General features: G+C 40.2%; 2 protein-coding genes across 2 annotated transcripts in view; one reads left to right on the top strand and one right to left on the bottom strand.

The window, feature by feature from the left end:
• Nucleotides 1-1,257, bottom strand: part of dph1 (diphthamide biosynthesis 1) — an 84,900-nt gene extending 83,643 nt beyond the window's left edge. Inside the window, exon 1 of the mRNA XM_081614299.1 lies at nt 1,112-1,257. Coding sequence (XP_081470425.1) covers nt 1,112-1,163 — 52 coding nt within the window. The 5' untranslated portion in view covers nt 1,164-1,257. The remainder of the gene's footprint in view (nt 1-1,111) is intronic.
• Nucleotides 1,258-1,957: 700 nt separating this feature from the next.
• rtn4rl1b (reticulon 4 receptor-like 1b) overlaps nt 1,958-18,870 on the top strand; it is a 220,817-nt gene continuing 203,904 nt past the window's right edge. The window contains exon 1 of the mRNA XM_008424944.3: nt 1,958-2,847. Within this exon, the coding sequence (XP_008423166.1) occupies nt 2,835-2,847 (13 nt within the window). The 5' untranslated portion in view covers nt 1,958-2,834. The remainder of the gene's footprint in view (nt 2,848-18,870) is intronic.

Genomic DNA, 18,870 nt, shown 5'->3' with positions numbered 1-18,870 from the left:
TAATTGACAGGAAACTTGGTAATGAGAGATTGGGAAAGACATGCTGCAAAGGCCGGGAATCGAACCCTCGACAGCCACGTCGAGGACTAAGGGTTGTGCTTAACCCCTGCCCCACCACAGCACACCCATTTCCATGTATTCTTAACATCACCCTTTTTTATACAATCTCATCTTCACTGCTGTAAGTTGGAAAGTTTCGACCAATGGCATTGCTACCCTTGATTTACGTGAGGATCCTGGCACCCTCCGACATTGAGTGTGTGTTGGACTTCCTTGAAAATATTCGGGACCTCTTGACCTCAACATCTGCTCCATTTCAGGATTGTCGAATAAGCCAATTCATCAGATGTCGTTTTTATCTGTCCAAACAGCATCATTCCCAAGTCATATTTGGTCCAATTTTGTGCTTCATACAGAAGGGAAGGGAGGGTGTCAGGTCAGTTTGACCCAAAGAGGTGCCAAGAATTCTTTCGCAAAAACATCTCCATAAGTATGTCCTCTCTTACACAGATAACCAGCCCATTTCCTTAGCACTTCCTTTTCATTTAATAAACGTCTTAAGCAAATGGATAGTCTACTTTTAATTCTGACAAAAAGTAGAGGAAGTCTATTCAAATAAATATGATAAGAAGAACCAATTTGTGTTATTTTAAGTTATTCAAAAAAGGAAGCAAAGTTTAAAGTGGAAAGCCATTGAATGAGGAAAATAGTTTAAAGCATTTTAAGACGTGGTGTCGTTTTTGCAGTAATTATACCAACTGACGGCTTTCCATATACACGTTTGCTTAAAAAACAGACTAATTTCAACATGTTTTCCTAATAGCAAACTCTGAGTTTATTTGTTCATGGAACATGATAAGTTTAAAACTAAAGACAGAAATCATGCACTGTAAAAGAATTGTTGTAATTATCTCAAAATGAATCAGTTGTGATATTCAACGACGTGTTGTCGTGTGAATTTGAGACATTTAAAGCATCACGTTATCTCTACTACTAGATCGTGCAAGAAAGCCGGTAAAACTGTATCTGACTCACACTGTTAATAAAACACTGAACGAACATGAAACGACAGGACACATTACATGTTTCATTAGCGACATGTTTCCTTTACCTGTAAGCTTTTTGACTGGAACTATCTCAACTTCGGTCGTGGGCGCAGCCATGTTTGCTCACTTCCAAACAAGAAGCACGTGAGCGACAGAAAGGCCAATCCAATCGCTAGAGGAGGAAAGGCACGATAAGACGAGCACCGAACTCATCGATGGCACAGCGGCGGGACGGGAGAATACCAGAATACAAGTTACGTTCTTCTTCTACAGAGCACCTTCCAGTTACGTCGAATCGTCTGATACGATATTTAGCTAGAACTGTTCGCCCTCACAAGACCGAAACACACACAAGAAAATAATTTTTTTGAAAGGTAATAATGAAGGTAATTATGAAGTTTTAGAAAACAAAAATAAAAGAGACATGGAACAAATAAACAAAGAAAGCAGCATAGCGTGCGATAGAAGTACAATTTAAAAAATTGAAGCTGATATACTTTTGCCCAGAAATTTTTCTACTTTATTTAAAAATACAGCGAATTTTTATTCCGTTGTAATTGTTACGTAATACCCCCATTAAGGTAATTCTTCCTCCTTTGCATTACCCTAAGTTTATTTTAATTAACGATGTCCAACTCTTCCTCATCCCCCCTCCCAAAAAAAAGACACAATCAGTTAGACAAAAAAATCAAAGTGAAACATTATCCAACAAATACTAAATAAAATTATATACAGTAAACTATACATGAATTATTATTATTATTTTTATTTTATTTTTTTCCCCATCTCCGATATGTCAGGCGGACTTCCAGAGTCAGATAATATGCGTCCCAGGCTGGTGCAGACAGGGACACTTGGCAGTGAAGAGGGATGGAGCAGCGCGCTGCCCTGTGGAGGGGCTGAGGCGGTATCACTCTTTCCTTCCTCCCATAGGCGCGCAGCGATCTGATCCATAGTTGGAGACCGACGAGAGATCTTCCCAGATAAGGTGTCAGAAATGTAAGCAGAGGTGAGAGACGGGAGAAGGAGCGGGATCTTTTGAGAAAGGCGACGGAATCAAAGTCCACATCGACAGGGATGATTTCTGAGGAGTCATGCGCTCAGAAATCTGACATCAGAGGCGGGATGTGAATCCAAATAATTTATGATAATTGCAGGTTCGGACGACTGTGACGCGATTTTGGATGAGAATACGGGGCATGGCCGTCTGACATTTGACAGATTGTTTTATTTGGATTTTGTTGGTGGTGGTGGTGCTGGGGTTTCGCTTGACCAAAAAAAAAAAAAAACTGATCTGCAAACCTGTGCGGTCATTCGGGTCTGAAAGGAGTTGGTTGGGCGAGGAGGGTTCTGCTCTGCGTCCTGACACGCTGGACTTGGGAGAACCGATTTCTTTGCACCGGTTTCACAGCAACTGTCTGTCTGTCCCCTCGTTTGCAACCTCCCAGTGAGGTGTGTCGGACTTTTATTTTATTTTTATTTTTACTTTATCTCAGGAGAAAGGAGCTTATTGGGGGTTTTTTTGGTCAAAATCCCCCCAAGGCAGTCTGCGGCTCCGTGCTGAATCCACGGGAGCGCACGGAGAACCAGAGGAGTGACAGCCGGACATTCTTACACCAGACCGGACCCACCACCAACCAGTCCACCCCCGCCCCCCTCCGGGGGAATCCGCTTCCGATCGACTCCAAAAAGTGAAAGGCGCAAGTTTCAAAAGCCTGGAATATACGACTCGATGAGACGCGCAGGACGCAGGACCGAATAGCGCATATACAGACACAGACCTGCAAAATGTTCAAACGGGGTAAGTCTCAAGTTTTGCTCCAGATTCAGTCTCTCCCCCTGCAGGGTGTTGAGATGCCCCCCATCCACACACACCCTCCTCTCTGCGTGTTCTGTTTTGGTGTAATGCGTCCACTGCTTGCGCTCCTCCTAGTCACAACCAGATGCTTAAAATTAAGACCCATTCATCATGAGGCACCGCCGTGCCCTGCAGATTGTGTCGTTGCGAACGTTGCGCCATTTGAGGCGCGTCTTCAATTTGCACAACAGGCTCCGTAGGTCTGTGGGAATTAAACATTCATCTGCGCGAGGATACACTGGGATGCACTGTGTGATATTAATACAACTGATGCCGCACTGCAGTTTATGAGTTATGCACGGGTCACAAAGCTATTTCAACCAGCGTGTTCTACTCTCTCTGGTTTTTGCTATATCTGGCGGGGGATAAAAGCTGATTTTTTTTTTCTCCCATGAAAAAAAAGAACTTTTATATCCATATCCCCCGGATAGATTCACACGAGAACCCACTCTTACTTGATGGCTTTTTTTTTTTTTTTTTGTCCCGAGAAGTGTCTCTTTCATTTTGTGCTTTAATTGGCCATATGAGCTGCATAACTATCTCCACAGTAGGAAGAGTAAAAAAGCTCTAATGAGAATGAATTACAGTACTATATGCCCCCACTGCGCAATTATTAGGGGTTTGAAATAATAGCGAAATTAAACTGTTTCTCATTTTTGCTGCGTCTTCTTGATACCCTGAGGGGGGGTGAAAACCTGGAGATATCAAGAATCCACTTCAGCAGCCATTGAGTTTGGTCTTTCTAATGCTCAATATGCAGAGTAACCTGCTCCTTTGTTGTTTTTTTATAAATTACATACGAGATTAAAGCTGCATACACCAGTAAAACCAATAGAAATGCCTCTTAAAGTGCCTTAAAGCTACTAAACCTGAACATGTTTGTAAGATAGCGCATGTGATGCATCCTTTTTTTCTTTTTTCTTTAACTGGATCTTACTAGTTAAAATGTGAAAAGTGTGGCATACCATTGTGTTTAGTCTCTCTAAGTTCATTACAGCTGCAAGAAAATCAAGTATTGTCAGACACTGAAACTTTTGCCCATTCTTCTTTGGAAAACAGCAGAAGTTCAGGCACATTTGATGGAGGGCATCAGCAAAGAGCAATTTTCAAGTCAAGTCTCCATTGGATTCAAGTCTGCCTGGACGAATACATAAACATGTTTGGAAGATGAATGTCGGTCACAGTTTAAAGTATTTTTGCAGCCTTGAACAAATTTTCCTCAAGGACTGATCTGTTTTCTAGAACCCTGTTGGAAAAAAAAGCATCTCCATAGCATGACACTGCCATCACTTTTCACCACACGGGTGGTACGTGTCAGTTTTCCCCTGCACTTAGCACTTTGAATAATCAAAAAAAAAAACAATACCGTTTTGCTCTCAATTAGACCACAGAACATTCCTTAGGGAGTTTTCACATTTGATCATTCAGTAGACTCGGTTCGATTGGGGTCTAGAATTGCAACATTTGTTACGCTTTCAACTGGAGCAGTTTGGTTTCACACTCCAATGTGTCAAATTATATAAACTCTGAAAATTCAGTTCTCCCCCTCGCCTGTGGTGGCGCCGCACCAAGAACCATTGAATAAAACAACGAGAAAACCTCTGAAGAAGACACTGTGCGCAACTTCCTTTTTCTCAAAATGTAAACAAAAAGATTTCAGCTGTCTGAAATCTCTGGTTTTTGGTAAAAGACAGGAGAACATACGTGCGCAAGACTCACACATATGTTTTGGAAGTATTTACCCAGAATGCGCTGAGATATATAGCCCGCTTCCTGCTTTTGGAGCGGTTTCTCCACTTGGCATTAACGTACGCATTCGAACTGGGTGGGAGTTCACATCAACTGAATTGATACCAAGGATTTTAAGTCGAACCAGAGTTTGCTTTTTCTTGGTCTGCATCAGAGTTTGATTACACATACCTCCCAAAACGAACGGGACTTTCTAGGCAAACAAACCAGAGTTCAATTAAAGCGGACCAAACAGGGTGGGTGTGAATGCACCCTTGCATGTTTGCTGGCTTTCAATCTGCAAATGGGACTCCTTATCCCTTTCTTTAAACAATGCCTTTCTTCAAACCACTCATCCATAAAGAGCATACTTGTGGAGTCCATAACTAATAGCTTATAGCTTTTTAACAGATTCTTACATCTGAGCTGTGGACCTCTAAAGCTTTTCTAGAGTTATTAGGATCTGCTTGACTGCAACTCATTGGCAATCTCTTTGCCTTACCTGTTGGTATAGGTGGGCAGCAACGTCTTGATTAGCATGTAGTGGCGGCAAAGGCATTTCTTTCTTTGTATGATGGATTAATCAGTGCTGATGATCAACTGTGAGATGTTCAAAGATTGTTACATTGGTTTATAACCTAACCCTGCTTAAGATCTCTCCACAACTTTATCCCTGACCTGTCTGGTGTGTCTTTTGGTCTTCATGATGCCGTTTGTTCTCAAATGTTTTTTGCCAAACCCTCTGGGACCATCACAAGTGGTCTCTTTTAAAATTAGACATCTGAAGGCATTTGATTTTACTTAGTGGTATCAGGACCTTGACCCGACCCCGGATAAGCGGAAGAAGATGGATGGATGGATGGATGGATGGATGGATGGATGGATGGATGGATGGATGGATGGATGGATGGATGGATGGATGGATGGATGGATGGATGGATGGATGGATGGATGGATGGATGGATGGATGGATGGATGGATGGATGGATGGATGGATGGATTCAGGCATAAAGAGGCTTGAACACACTTTCTGCACTCATGACTCACTTTTAGGATTTTCATTTGCAAAACAATATTAAGAATTTGCTTCATTTCCCTTTCATTTCACAGATAGGCACTACCTTGTGCTGAGTTCTCACCTTCGATCAAAAATAAAATCGAGTAAAGTTCACGGCTGACAAAATGTAAAAAAAAGAAAAGAAAAGAAAGAACGGTAAACTGGTGTAATTACCTTTGCAAGGCTGAAGGATACATCTTCAGCGTAGTTCCCATGAACTATGATGTTTGTATTTATTTAGGGTCGCCGGTGACAGAAACTCTTCTGTTTGGATTGTGTTTATTTTTGCCAAGTGCCTGCAGGGTGAGAGAAAACATGTTGGGTTTTTTCCCTCCCAGCCATCAGATTGATTATTGTTGTTCCAAAGGTTGAGATGAAGCACACCTTAGTGACGACTACTTAAAGGAACGACACCTCAGAGAGGTTATAATGCTGCTTTGTCAAAACTTCGTACGAGGCAATGGAAGTATGAAAAATACCACAACTTCATAGTATCCGGTTATTTGGGTATTAGCAATTGCAAAAATATACAAAATCTCAATGTATAAATTTATCTAATTGGTTTCATTTATAAACAACTTGCAAAGCAGCTTCTCAGAAATAGTTTTAAAACAGGATTACCTTATTAGGAGTGATGGGTAGGGGAGGGGGCCTTTTGGTTTCCACATCTTGACTACAAGAAATTTTAACGAATGGAAATATTTTCAACAGCAGACCTGAACATAGAAAACTAAACATTAATAAAGCAAAACGCAATCAAATATTTTGTATTTTTATGCAAAGATGTGAATATGTTTTGATTTAGTTTTTATTTCAAGCAGTTTGCCAGCATGGCGTTTTGTTTGGGTGGGTATGAAAGCTCTTTCCCCACTCAGCTCCTCCAGACTAGCAGCAGTAGCAATTAGCAAACACCTGGTGGAACTACTCATCTGCTGAGCTCTTTATGCCAACTACTGCTCAGTCCTAAGAACACTTGTAAACGGCATAAAAAAGAAGCATTGTTAAAATTACATGCTGAAGGTGGAGTGTCAGAAAGAGTGGGAGCGGCCAAAAATCTGGGTGACAAATTGTAATGTCAAACGTTACATTACAACGTCCGCTAAGTGCTAGATAGCTCTCTGCTTCATCCGTTGCTAGTCCTGGGAATGAAGCTGCTGCTGTAAACTACGTTGCGTTTTACAGGCGACTTCGTCTGTACAGAAACACAATCAGGTCAGCCAGCTGACCAGCAGTGAGCAGCAACGTGTGAGGAAGGAGGAGTGCTGGATTACTTCCTGCTACGTACAACTTCACTGGGCACTGTCTCTCACATTTTACTGTTTATGATGAAAAATGTTAGTGGTTCTTCAACCATAGCTCAATCAATCAAGTTTATTTGTAAAGCACGTTTCAGCAACAAGTGCTTTATGTCATAAAAACATAAAATTAAAACGTCATAAAAACAAAATAAAGTCACCAAATGAGAAACCAGTAACAAACATTACATTTTGTTAAGGGCCATCATCAAAATTATCAATACACATCAAATATATTGGTTAATGTTCCACTTATTATGGTTCCAAAGTGACTCTAAACAGATGGGTTTTCAACCTTGATTTAGAGGAACTCAGTGATTCAGCTGTTTAGCAGTTTTCTGGAAGTTGTGGTGCATAGAAGTCGAATGCTGCCAATACCATTTTTATCCTAAAGATGTTTTTTTTTTTTCCGGTGGTGGTTGTGGGTGGAAGAGGTGGGGAATAAACGAGACTCACTTTCTGCATTCTCTTTAGAAGTCAACCGAGCACAGTACAATCTTTCCAGAAACAGAAAGGATAAGTGATCGTCGGCTGAGATTATCTCTCAACACACACATTTACTGGCGCGTTGATCAGTAAATAGAGAACAGACAGGTGGGGATCCAATTTGCAAGCCTCATCCCTGCTCAGACCAAGGTTTTTTTTTGTTTGTTTTGTTTTCGGGGGGTTTTTTGTATGTAAATAAGCTGTTTCACCCCCCACATACCCTCCCCACCCCCACGCGCAATCCAAGACGACTATACATCTCTTAATTCAAAAGCAGCGGATTCAAAGCGCTTGGTTTTCCAGCGCTCTGCCAAAATGTGTTCTGTATGCCAACGAGTCTGAGTCTACAACAGAGAGGCAGGGATGCGTCAGCGTTGGCAGGAACAGTGGAGAAAGTTCTCTGGTGAATTTGAATTTTTTTGCACCTGAAATAACACATCTTATGGGGAGCCAGGATGATGCATCATGAGCAGCAGCCGCTGTGAACCGATCCGCCATTCACAAACACGTACGAGGAGAGCGTCGTGCCGCAGCAGCCTTCCTTCCTTCCTAGGTCGCGCCGAGCTGCACCTCCTTCTCTCTCGTTTTTTGTTGTTGTTTTTTTTATGAAGTACACATGCAGGTTTTGCAACACTCCACCATTTTTTTTACACCCTTAAATCATGATATGATCCTTAAAGACAAAAATAAATAAATAAATGTCTGAACATGCACTGCTTACGCGAGTCTTTCCTGTCAGTCACTTTGAGCACTTTTGAGTGATTCTACATCTGGGTGTACAGATCTATATTTATGTAGCCGTGCAAGCGCACATGTCAGCTCCATCTCTGTTTCTTTCACAATCTCCCGCTATCTTTCTCTCGCTCTCCATTTCTTTCTTTCTTTTTTTTTTCTCAAAACCAGTCAGCCACAGACTGGGCACAAGGGATGATCTGTCAGAGCAGCTTTCAGACGGAAAGGACAAGATGTCCACTGAATTTACTATGCTGTGTCGTGCTGTAATTGCGGCTACATGTTATTCAGGATTATTGTATAAGGGGCTCAGCTGAGTCTTCTTTTTCCCCCTTGCTAAGACACACCACATGCACAGGGTGACTTGAAAAGACAGGTAGTTGATTTATGAGCCGAAAAAGCAACATTTAATTGCATTTATTGCTTGGAAATTCTCATTGTTTTTTGTTGTTGTTGTTTTTTGTCCCCCCCCCCTCCTGTTTTGACCCATAAACTAAGCTCTGTTAACAGCTTTCTATCCCTCCAGGGGCAGGTTTCTGTTCATTCCAGAACAGCTCAAAAAAAAAAAAAAATCAGTTTGTGAAGGCTTAAAAGACGTGCTTAGCAATATCTCCGTCAACATGAACCCACCTCCGTCTTTTATGCACTTACATCATTATTGCATTGTGATGCCATTTCAAACAGAAACTGCTTATATCCCACTTTTGATGCTACTTGAAGAGGAATTTCACCGGAGAACACATAGAACTGGGTTGCATTAGACACTAAAAGCAAAAAAGAAAAAGAAAGAAATTTTTCAGCAGCAAGAGTGCTTTCTAGTCTGGATTCTGCAGAAACTTTGACTTAATGCTACTACGAAAAGATCATTTAAATTGATCCTTAACTGTTGAATATCTCATGAGTTAAAGACATTTGTTGTTTCAGAACTTTCAAATAGATTGTATAAGAACGAAAGAAAATTTACATTTATTGAAGGTTTTTTAGCTTGTAAAAAGTTGAATTATTAAAGGGGGGAGAATTATGTGATTTCCAGGCAGAGTGCCATTTTATAGTGATAAAAATAAAGTAACTATGCTACATTCAGTTGTTATAAAAATTCTGTATATCAAATATGACAAAATAAATTTAACTTTGTAATTTGACACCTTGAAATTGGGCTTCTGTCTCTTTAAGAAACACCTGCTTTTTCTGAAACTCCGTCTTCTGGAAGTCATCACAACATGGCTCCTCTATGGACCCTTTACCAATATTTTTTTTTTACCAGTGTTTCACTGAGAAGTAGTTTGTATAATGAGCTCAGCACATGTGCCTTTCTTCCAGCTGTTTGCTAATTGCTAATGGCTAGTCTGAAGGAGCTGAGGATCGCTTTCTGAGGCAGAATCTTGGAAACTGCAGCTCTCAGGAGGAGCTTGAAGGCGGAGCCAGGTCCACCCAGGTGTTTTGCACAGGTCAACATTTGCCACGGGACATTCAACAATTTAATCCTTTTTACACATGACACATGACTTTCTTCCTTTGTGGTATTGAGCACTAGAAGTATCACATGCTCCAAAAAGTGAAAACACCACTAAAATGAGATTAATACAGCGACCTGGAAATCAACCAGACAGAAATTGGAATTGAAAATTTATCCCATCAGCACTTATCAGTGATTGGCAGGTGAAACGCCAATAAGAAAAAAACTAAAAATATTTTTTTCCCCTCACTAAATCAGTGTGTAGGACCATCAATATGCACACACACACAAACACACACACGTGTAGACATGTTTGCTTTGTGCAAGTGTCAGGTTTCCAAGATTAATTTGTAAACACGTGTGCTCTAAAATATTTTAATGGGCTCACTTTAATGGAATGTAGCTCCAAAGGAACAAAGAAAACTAATTGCTCTCCAGATTATTAAAGCCTTATGTTCGCAAGTATGCGCATTCATATCAGCAAATGTATGACTAGCAATTAGTGCAAATAAATCTCGCATAGTATATGTATTATTTAAACGTACACAATACAAAAACAAGTCACTGTGTCCCCTAACCTCCCGGCTGCACAGATTAACGACAATGCAAAGTTAATTACTTGTGGCGATTAGAACAGTTTCGATAGCAACTGTAAGTTGACACGTTAACTACAGAAGTAGAAGATTTATTGTATATTTTTCATATATTTGGAGGGTTTGTCATTAAAGGTTTCAGCTGAGCAAATACACCTCAGGAAATACACCTGTGGCCCTGGAAAATAAACAAGCCTCAAGCTTGATTTTTAAAAAGAGATTCTGACACAAGGATGGTGTGACTCATAAACACAAAGTGCTCCAAAGCAAAATCTGTGTTATTAAAGCAAGTTTTTGCAGCTGAGATGTATGTTTCCATGTTCCCAAACATGTATGTCACTAAAATAACAGATTATTTTAGTAATCAATTATTCAGACATTTAATCGATTAATTAGATTTTAAAAGTTGGCTTTTTCAGCAGAATTTTTATTTAACCACTTAAGTCTTTTTTGTGCGACATTAGAAATAGATTTAAAAAAAATACAAATAAAACAAATCAGTTCCGTTTTTAATTAAGGAAATAAACATTTTTGAACGAAATACATCAACATAACATTCCTTTCAATTCAACATGAAAAGCTCAGCCTTTTCTGCTCAACTTCACACCAATAATCACACCAAAAATCTGTGGATTGTTTTTTTGTTTTTGCTTGACAGATTAATAATTGGTTAACAAAAGGTGCGACATTAGAGATTTTTAATGATTATTTTTTACAGAATTTGAACCAGCTGAGGAAAAGATTATGCCACTTGAGTTCTGAATATGTGCAAAATGTAAAATGCACATATTCTTTGTAGATTTTTAGCCTAATCACTGGTCAAAATATGTAGTTATTTCAGCAAATGGTCTTTTTTTGAGGCTGTATATACCAGTTAGAGATTAATCGAATACTAAACTAGTTGCTGATTATTCCAAAACTATGACAGTTGAGTTGTGGATAGAACCTACTTCCAGGGTTTTTTTGTTTTATTTAAATTCAAAATATATACATTTGTGGAGTTTCGGTTTAAGTACTAGTCCAAATATGTTGGCATTTCATCAAATTGCCTTTTTTTTTAGACTATATACTCCAGTTCACGATTAATCAATTACTAAATTAGTTGCCAATTATTCCAATTAATTGATAAATCATGATTATTCAATTGACTAATCAATTTGTCACGATTGTGATTAATCCTGATTAATCAGTTAATCGGCTCTAGTTCCTGACAGACATAATAATTCAAAATATTGACACAAATTTGGACAAGAGCAACAAGAGGCTGTTGTTACTGCTTGTAGTAAACGCTGAGCCATCACAAAGGCCAAGAGAGACTTGTCTTTAAAGAAAAAGAAAAAAGATTCCTTGCTAATTCTATCGCTGGACTAATCCTCTCAGAGCCTCGGAATGTGCCATCACTCCATGTCAGCTCCGCACCGTCGTACTTTCCGGCGTTAACTCGGATTTTATGTGAGACAGAGAGAGAGAGGGGCGATGACTGAGTTCGAGAGGAGAGGTTTGAAAAGAAGCGGAGAGGATAATGTAGAGGGGAGCAAAAAAAATATAAACCTCAAAGTGATCCCTTTAAATCTTTCTAAGCCGCCTGAAAAATAGAAAGTCTGAGTGCAGAGTCGACGTTTCTACTCTCATCTGACACTTGTTTAGAAGTGCAAATCTTAACGCACCTTCCACCCCTCTGTTAAAAATGGTGATCAAAACATCAAGTAGATGCATGAAGGTGAAGAACATGGGCACCAGAAAAAAAAGACAAGAAAAAAACCTGCTTGTTTTTTTTTTATTTTTTGTTTCTTTCTTTTTTTAAAGCTGGAGCTTTGACGCATTAGAATGAAGAACGAGAAAAAAAAAACGCACTAAAGTAAAGTGACTGATTGGTATTCTGGAGATCTGTCCTGGAAAACACAGAGTCTAAGATAATTGACAAAGAAACAATCATCGGATAGCTGAGTCACATTTATTAGACAGCCAGACAGTGCAGCCCGACCTCTGTCAGTGAATTCAAAACGTCTCATTTAGGCGAAGGAGATTCTCGATACCCCAAAAGCCATTTATTCAGCACACAATACACAGGAGTGTTTCTGTGGGGGGCAGTGGCACTTTTTGATCAAATTTCTCCTAACACAAGATGGCATATAATTAGTAGGTACACACGTGAAAGCGCGTGTATATATGTGTGTGTGTGTAGCAAGCGCCGAATTGTGCGTTTCTTTCTGGGAACAGTTTCACAGTTCCATTTCAACCATTTCACAATCATTTGGGCCACAAAGGGTCAGAGTTCGGAAGTGGATGCAGTGCGGCGAATCTAAAATGCAGCATTTGGATTTGCACCAGGGGTGAAAAACGACGACAAAAAAAAGTGCACAGACAAAAAGAAAAACGTCTATTGCAGTTTCAACAAAAAAAGGAGAAGGAAAAAATTCACCTGATTTCTGTGCAAATGACATTTTTTTTCCCCTTTTGTTGTGGAAATGAGATGCAAGGAGGGTCATTAGTGGATGATAATGAGGTGAAGGAGACAAACAACCTAAGCCCTGTTGGTTTTTATGATATTAATAATTAAATTGTGATTAAGTGGCTAATTGGAGTTTAAAGGTCAATGTTAACTGGAATCCCATGGATTCTTTAGGGAGGCAGAGAGGACACCGAAGATGGTCCAGGAGACTGTTGACAGTAATCCCAGGTGCTCTCCTGTTACCGTGACAGCCGCCCCCCCTCCTTACCCCGCCAGTCTTGAGGTTGCCTCCCCAGGCGACATTGCCTTTGTGTGCTGAGAACAGCAGTTCGGTTACACCGGCACCTGGGCTTCTGCCCTTGTGGCGTTGAGGACATGAAGTGGCATGTCCTCCAAAAAGGTAAAAGGCTAGAAAATAAAATAAAAAAATAAAAAAACGGGGTTATAATAGAGAGTGATCAGTCAATTTGCCAGAGGGCAGAATTAGCCAAATCAGCAAGTCAAATATTACATACTATATCAGCATGTTTTTCTTTCCTATATTCAGTAAATTGATCAAAACTAAGAACTTTTACCGTTTGATTTACCTGTTTTGGCACGAATGGTCTGTATTTGAATGTAACCTGACAGGAAGGGGGCAGAGAGAAAGGAGCCGAGGACAGGAGTGGAACTCAGGACGGTTCATGTCGAGATCTTGGGGTTTTTGCAAACGGTGTAACCACTGTGCCACACGACACCCCAATTTTTTTCTACCAGGAATTGGATGAATTACAGGGACATAGAGCATAGAGATGCATGCCTTTCAGTGCCTGGCAGTTCGATTCTGATTTTTTCGATTCTCTAGAGATCCTGTTTAAATTATGTGACTGACGAGAGGAAAGGGCGCTGTGCACAACATTTAGAGTTAAAGCAATTCAGTAAAGGTTCCATACTGGATCAAATTACATCAGTTTTTATTTAAATAAAAACAAGTTTGTGCTTAAAATGTTGTAACTTAAATTACTAGTATTAGGCAAGTTTAGGTGCCTGACTTTCAAAGAATTATTCACAAATCATTGCATAGCCATCGCAACAGCAAATTACCTTTTGAGTTTGTAAATTCTAGTTAGAGATTAGTCAATTACTGAATTAGTTGCCGATTATTCCAGTTAATCAGCTGAAGCTAAATCTATGCCACTTGCATTCGTATGTCACAGTATGAGTGGATGTGTAATGATATGCAAATTGGAACGGCAAAGACATATTCTAAATTCATTTTTTTGAGCATTCAGAATAAGAGTTCCCATGACTACAAATTGTGATTCTTTATAGATTTTTTTTTCTGCACCTTAAGACAGACATTTTCATTTTTAAATTCCAGGTTTCTGAGACCGTGTAGCATAATTTTCAAACTATGCAAAGTTAGACTTTATAACAATCAGCAGCACAGACGGTGAGGTGGTTGGTGGGTAATTTCCAGCAGGCAAAGTCTCTTGACTCCTACAGTGATTTATTGCTTATTATTACTCAGATTATCCCCGCTCTTCATCCACGCCGCAGTCAGAGACTCTTTATCTCGGGGTGTTTAAATGTGAAAACAACTGCTAATTCAGCCTCCAGAGTTTACACATTTACAGATGTTTTTTATTTATTTATTTATTATTATTTTATTAGTTCCAGCGTGGACTGTGAGGCAAATTTTCAAACCAGTGTAATGGGAATGAGATGATTGAAAGAAACAAAACCATCATCTCTCCGGTTGTGCATCTTGCCCGCTGCTTTCTGCTCCACCAGACCTGGCCTCGTCATTCCCACCGTTAATGAGACAGGCTACTGTCACAGTCACATCTGAGCTCGCCTCTTGTAATATCTGCCCTGACTTTGTTCCAGATAATGCCATCTCTGCCCAGGCCTCTGCCACTGCTGCGGTCCATTCTTGGGGAACAGTCAGAGCATTTTCAATTTGCTGCAATCCGCTGGAATTAATTTGTCCCCTTATGGATAGGGTTCCCACCTTTCAGAAATCAAAATAAGGGATGCCCACCAAAATTGTACTCCAATCATAGTAGCATACCTTCAACACATTTATACTTGAGTAGATTTACTCCTTAAGCTTTAATGAAGTAGGTGTAAAATGTATTTGATAAAAATCTATTCAAGTACTGAGTAATTGATCATAACACCTGATTTAATATTCAAAATGTGTCCTCAGACAACCCGAAATATAAAAGTTTCGTGAACATTCTAGTATTAAAAATAGTATTACCAAAATATTTATACAACTAAGGAGTTAGGTTTGGAGGCTGGTTCTAGACCAAATGTCCCATGAGAGCCAGTGTGTAGTCAGTGTTTTTTTGTGGGGAACACTTAAAAAAAATGAAACAAACAAAAAAAAAAAAAAAACAGAGCAATATATTTCATCATTTAATATTCTGAGCCAAAGAGCCATGTGTGACTCCAGATTCAGGTTGCAGATCCTGATCTAGCCGATGCAAATGGAAAATGTGATCCTATCTCCATACAGCAGTTAAAAGTGCAGAATTCTAATTTTTTATTACTGGCAATTGTTAAAGTAAAATTGTGAAGGTTAAAAATATCTACCACTCAATATCAAAAAAAGATATTTAATTAGTATAATTTCTTCAGTTCCCCTGTCTAGAACCACCCCTGGGCTGCAGGTCTGTGTCTGGTGTAAATCTTGGTTAGCATGTTTTTTCTTCATTGATAGGTAGTCAAGTTACCCAAAATGGTAAACCACGTTAATAAAATAAAAGTTAAAATACATTAAATGACCGCTGAACAATTATTCATAAAATGTATCAACATTTCTAAATAATACATATAGAAACAAACTGTTTTAAAGTAGGAAATATTTAGGTATGTTGTTCTGTTAATCTAATAGTATGATTTGTTCCATTCATATTACTTTGACTGATACTATTATATATTAAATAAATTATCATCCAAACTCAACACTTAAGCAAATAATCAAACCATAATAGTCGTTTAAAAGCGTAATAAGAAACTGAATCAATAATAAAAAGTTCTGCACCGTATCAGCTTCAGGAGATGATTGAGGGATAAAGAGACGTGAACGGGTCTGCAGTGTTCCTCTCCTGATCCATTCTGTCTGATATCAATCACATCATATAACAACACATGCCACCACGTTGGACACATTTTTAAATAATTGCCCGTTTAGCAATTATTTAAATTGCAGACATTGTTCAGCCTGAAATGTGCGTCTCTCCACTCATGTCTGTATTTCTGCCAGAGTTCTTAGGTCTAAGGACGGTGGAGCATCGGGTCGAGGACATTTTAAAAGACGCGGGTTGATAGCAACCCACTGCGACTGTGTAGTGTCCGTCTCTAGGCAACCGTTTCAACAGCGTCGGACCGTAGCGTTCCAGGGTGTTGTGGGGGTATCCTTTATCTCCTGCCATGACAATTTAGCTGACCTTAAAATTTCCTGTGTTTTATCTTGGTCATTATTGTTACACTTAGTGTTGATATGTGTGTGATAGGCGTGTCCATTGGACATTTATAGAAATACGTCCAAATCACGTCCCGTATCGGCTCAATACGTGACGCAGCATTTATCAGCTAAATACGGGACTATTCTGTCGTGATGGGTGGTGGTAAGGTGAGGAGAGGACGCCGAGACCCAGGCTAAATTATGAATATGATGATTTAATGGTGATAATAAAGCTCAGGAGACAGTCCAGGACAGGCAGCACGGCAGGAACAAGCACACACCTAAATGCCGGTAGCAACTGACAAAGGACAAAAAGGAGCAAGCACAAACCAGGATTTGGCAGTTCTACTGGAGAGTGCAACAAACGTGGACAGCAATTGACATTTGTAAGACAAGGACCCAACAAGGAACACAGACAACAGGTGGGACTAAATACACACGGGGTAATCAAGGGAACGAGACACACCTGGGACAATCAACGGGGAAGACGCAGAGACAGGACTCACAGGGAACAGGATCACACAGAAAAAACTCAAAAATAAACACACAGAAACACGGATCATGACAGATTCTGTATTTTACTGGATGGGTTACAACCCTACCCTGTGTATGTATGTATGTTTGACATTGTCTGGCAACATGCTTTACCATTGGAACTGAATAGAACATTCAGTTCCAATAACAACAGCAGTGATGTCATCACTCTATGATATCACAAGGGAATCTCTCTCTTGAATGTAGCTCACAGTTTTGTCAGACCTGTTCCACAGTTCTATCGCGACAGATCACTCTTTTGGGCACGTTCGAAATTTATCGAAATGAGCGGGAAATTGTTTTCTTGCTTTCAGAGAAGCAAGAATTTACCAGAATATCGACATAAAGCAACAACAGATTGCTTGTGAACATGAAGATTTTCCAGCTGAGCTTTCATGGATCGATATGATGGACCTCAACATCCAAGTCGACTACGACGCTGTTGTTTTCCCTTTGGAAGATGACAGCTACAGCCCCATTGAGCTGGAAGATGAATCAGCAGAGATCCAGGGGGAATCAAGTCCTTCCGGCGACTTGGAGAGTCCAAGATCATTGGAAGTCGAGCAGGAAACAACTCCCTTTGCTGGCTTCGAGATCACCCCCTCAGTGGAAGACGTGGAAGAGACTAGCCAACACGTCAGAGATCTCACAAAGCAGGTAGACGATCTTAAAACAGAATTGCAGAGTAAGATTTTTGATCTCCATGAGGAAAGGGACAGAAGGATTGCATATCAGGCTGAAGTCAAATCACAGCAGAAGGAGATTCAAAAACTACAAAAATGTTGGAAAAAGAACGTCACCTGCAAGTCAAATGTAACCATGGAAGAAACGTGCTAGAGATTTCAGGTGTATCAAAGGTTTCTTGCTCTTCCAAAGTTACAACCGACAAGAGCATTCTTCAACAGCTGGATTACTTCAAGAGGGAGGCTGAAAAATATGCCTCCTGCAATAAAGGTCTGATAGAAGTAATGGTTGAAGAATACAGAGCGAGACTCAAATATGAGGAGTAGCTCATGAGGAGCACCAAAATTGTACTCCAATCAGAGTAGCATACATGATTAGTATGCTACTCTGATTGTAGCATACCAATCAGGTATGCTACAATCAGAGTAGCATACTACTCTGCTACTCTTTACTCTGATTGGAGTACAGAGTAGTCCAATCAGAGTAGTATGCTACTCTGATTGGAGTACAGTTTTGGTGCTCCTCATGAGCTGCTCCTCATATTTGAGACTCACTCTGTATTCTTCAATACAGAGTTTTGAAGAATACTCTGTATTGTAGCATACCAATCAGGTATGCTACAATACCTGATTGGTATGCTACATACAATCAGGTATGTAGCATACCTACATGCCTGATTACATAGAACATAGAATTTCTCAGATTATCAGGTATACATACCAATCAAGTATGCAGCATACCTGATAATCTGAGAAATTCAAAGAGCATGAGGAAACTGTGAAATCTCTGCAGGGTCAGGTTGAGGACCTGAAGGTGAAGTTGAAACTTGCTCAGGAAAATAGCCATCCTGGAGTCTCCACCCGACCAGAGGTCCTCCTACAAACAGAAGGCTCCCTACAAGCAGAGGAGACCAAACAAAGAGAGACCTTGAATCAACAAGTGGTCTCCATGCATTGCCTGGCTCAGTCTTTGCACCGACCCACTCCCAGGTTGCAAACAGAAGGCTCTTTACATGCAGAGGAGTGCAAACAAAGACAGACCTTCAATCAACCAGGGAGGTCAGAGGAAAGACAGGCATCCATGCGACCAACCTCCACTGGTTGCATGGAGGGCCTTCATGTTGGCATTGGCATGCAGGCCAATCTATACCCGAGTCGGCCCTTACACGGACCCACACCCAGGTGGCACTAACCTAGGTCACTATCGAAGCCTAGTGTTGGAGGCGCGTCGAGGGCTGTTGCGGCACGTTTCAAGCGTCTAGCGCGGCGTTGGATGCTCCACATAGACTTTGAATGTAGACCAGACTCGCCTGACGCTCAAAACGTGTTTGGTGTGAATGCACCATTAGAATGTTCAGCTTCAATGGTAACAATGACATCAGCAGTGATGACATCACTCTTTGATGCATCAAAGGAATCTCTCTCAAATGTAACACACAATGTTTTTCAGACCTGTTCCTTGTTTCAGACTTATAAGTTATAAAACTTCTCCAGGA

The sequence above is a fragment of the Poecilia reticulata genome, chromosome 13 (assembly GCF_904066995.2).
Source record: "Poecilia reticulata chromosome 13, P_reticulata-male-v2, whole genome shotgun sequence".
NCBI lineage: Eukaryota > Metazoa > Chordata > Actinopteri > Cyprinodontiformes > Poeciliidae > Poecilia > Poecilia reticulata.
Note: the sequence above shows the minus strand (reverse complement) of the source record. Positions and strands in the feature narration are given on the sequence as shown.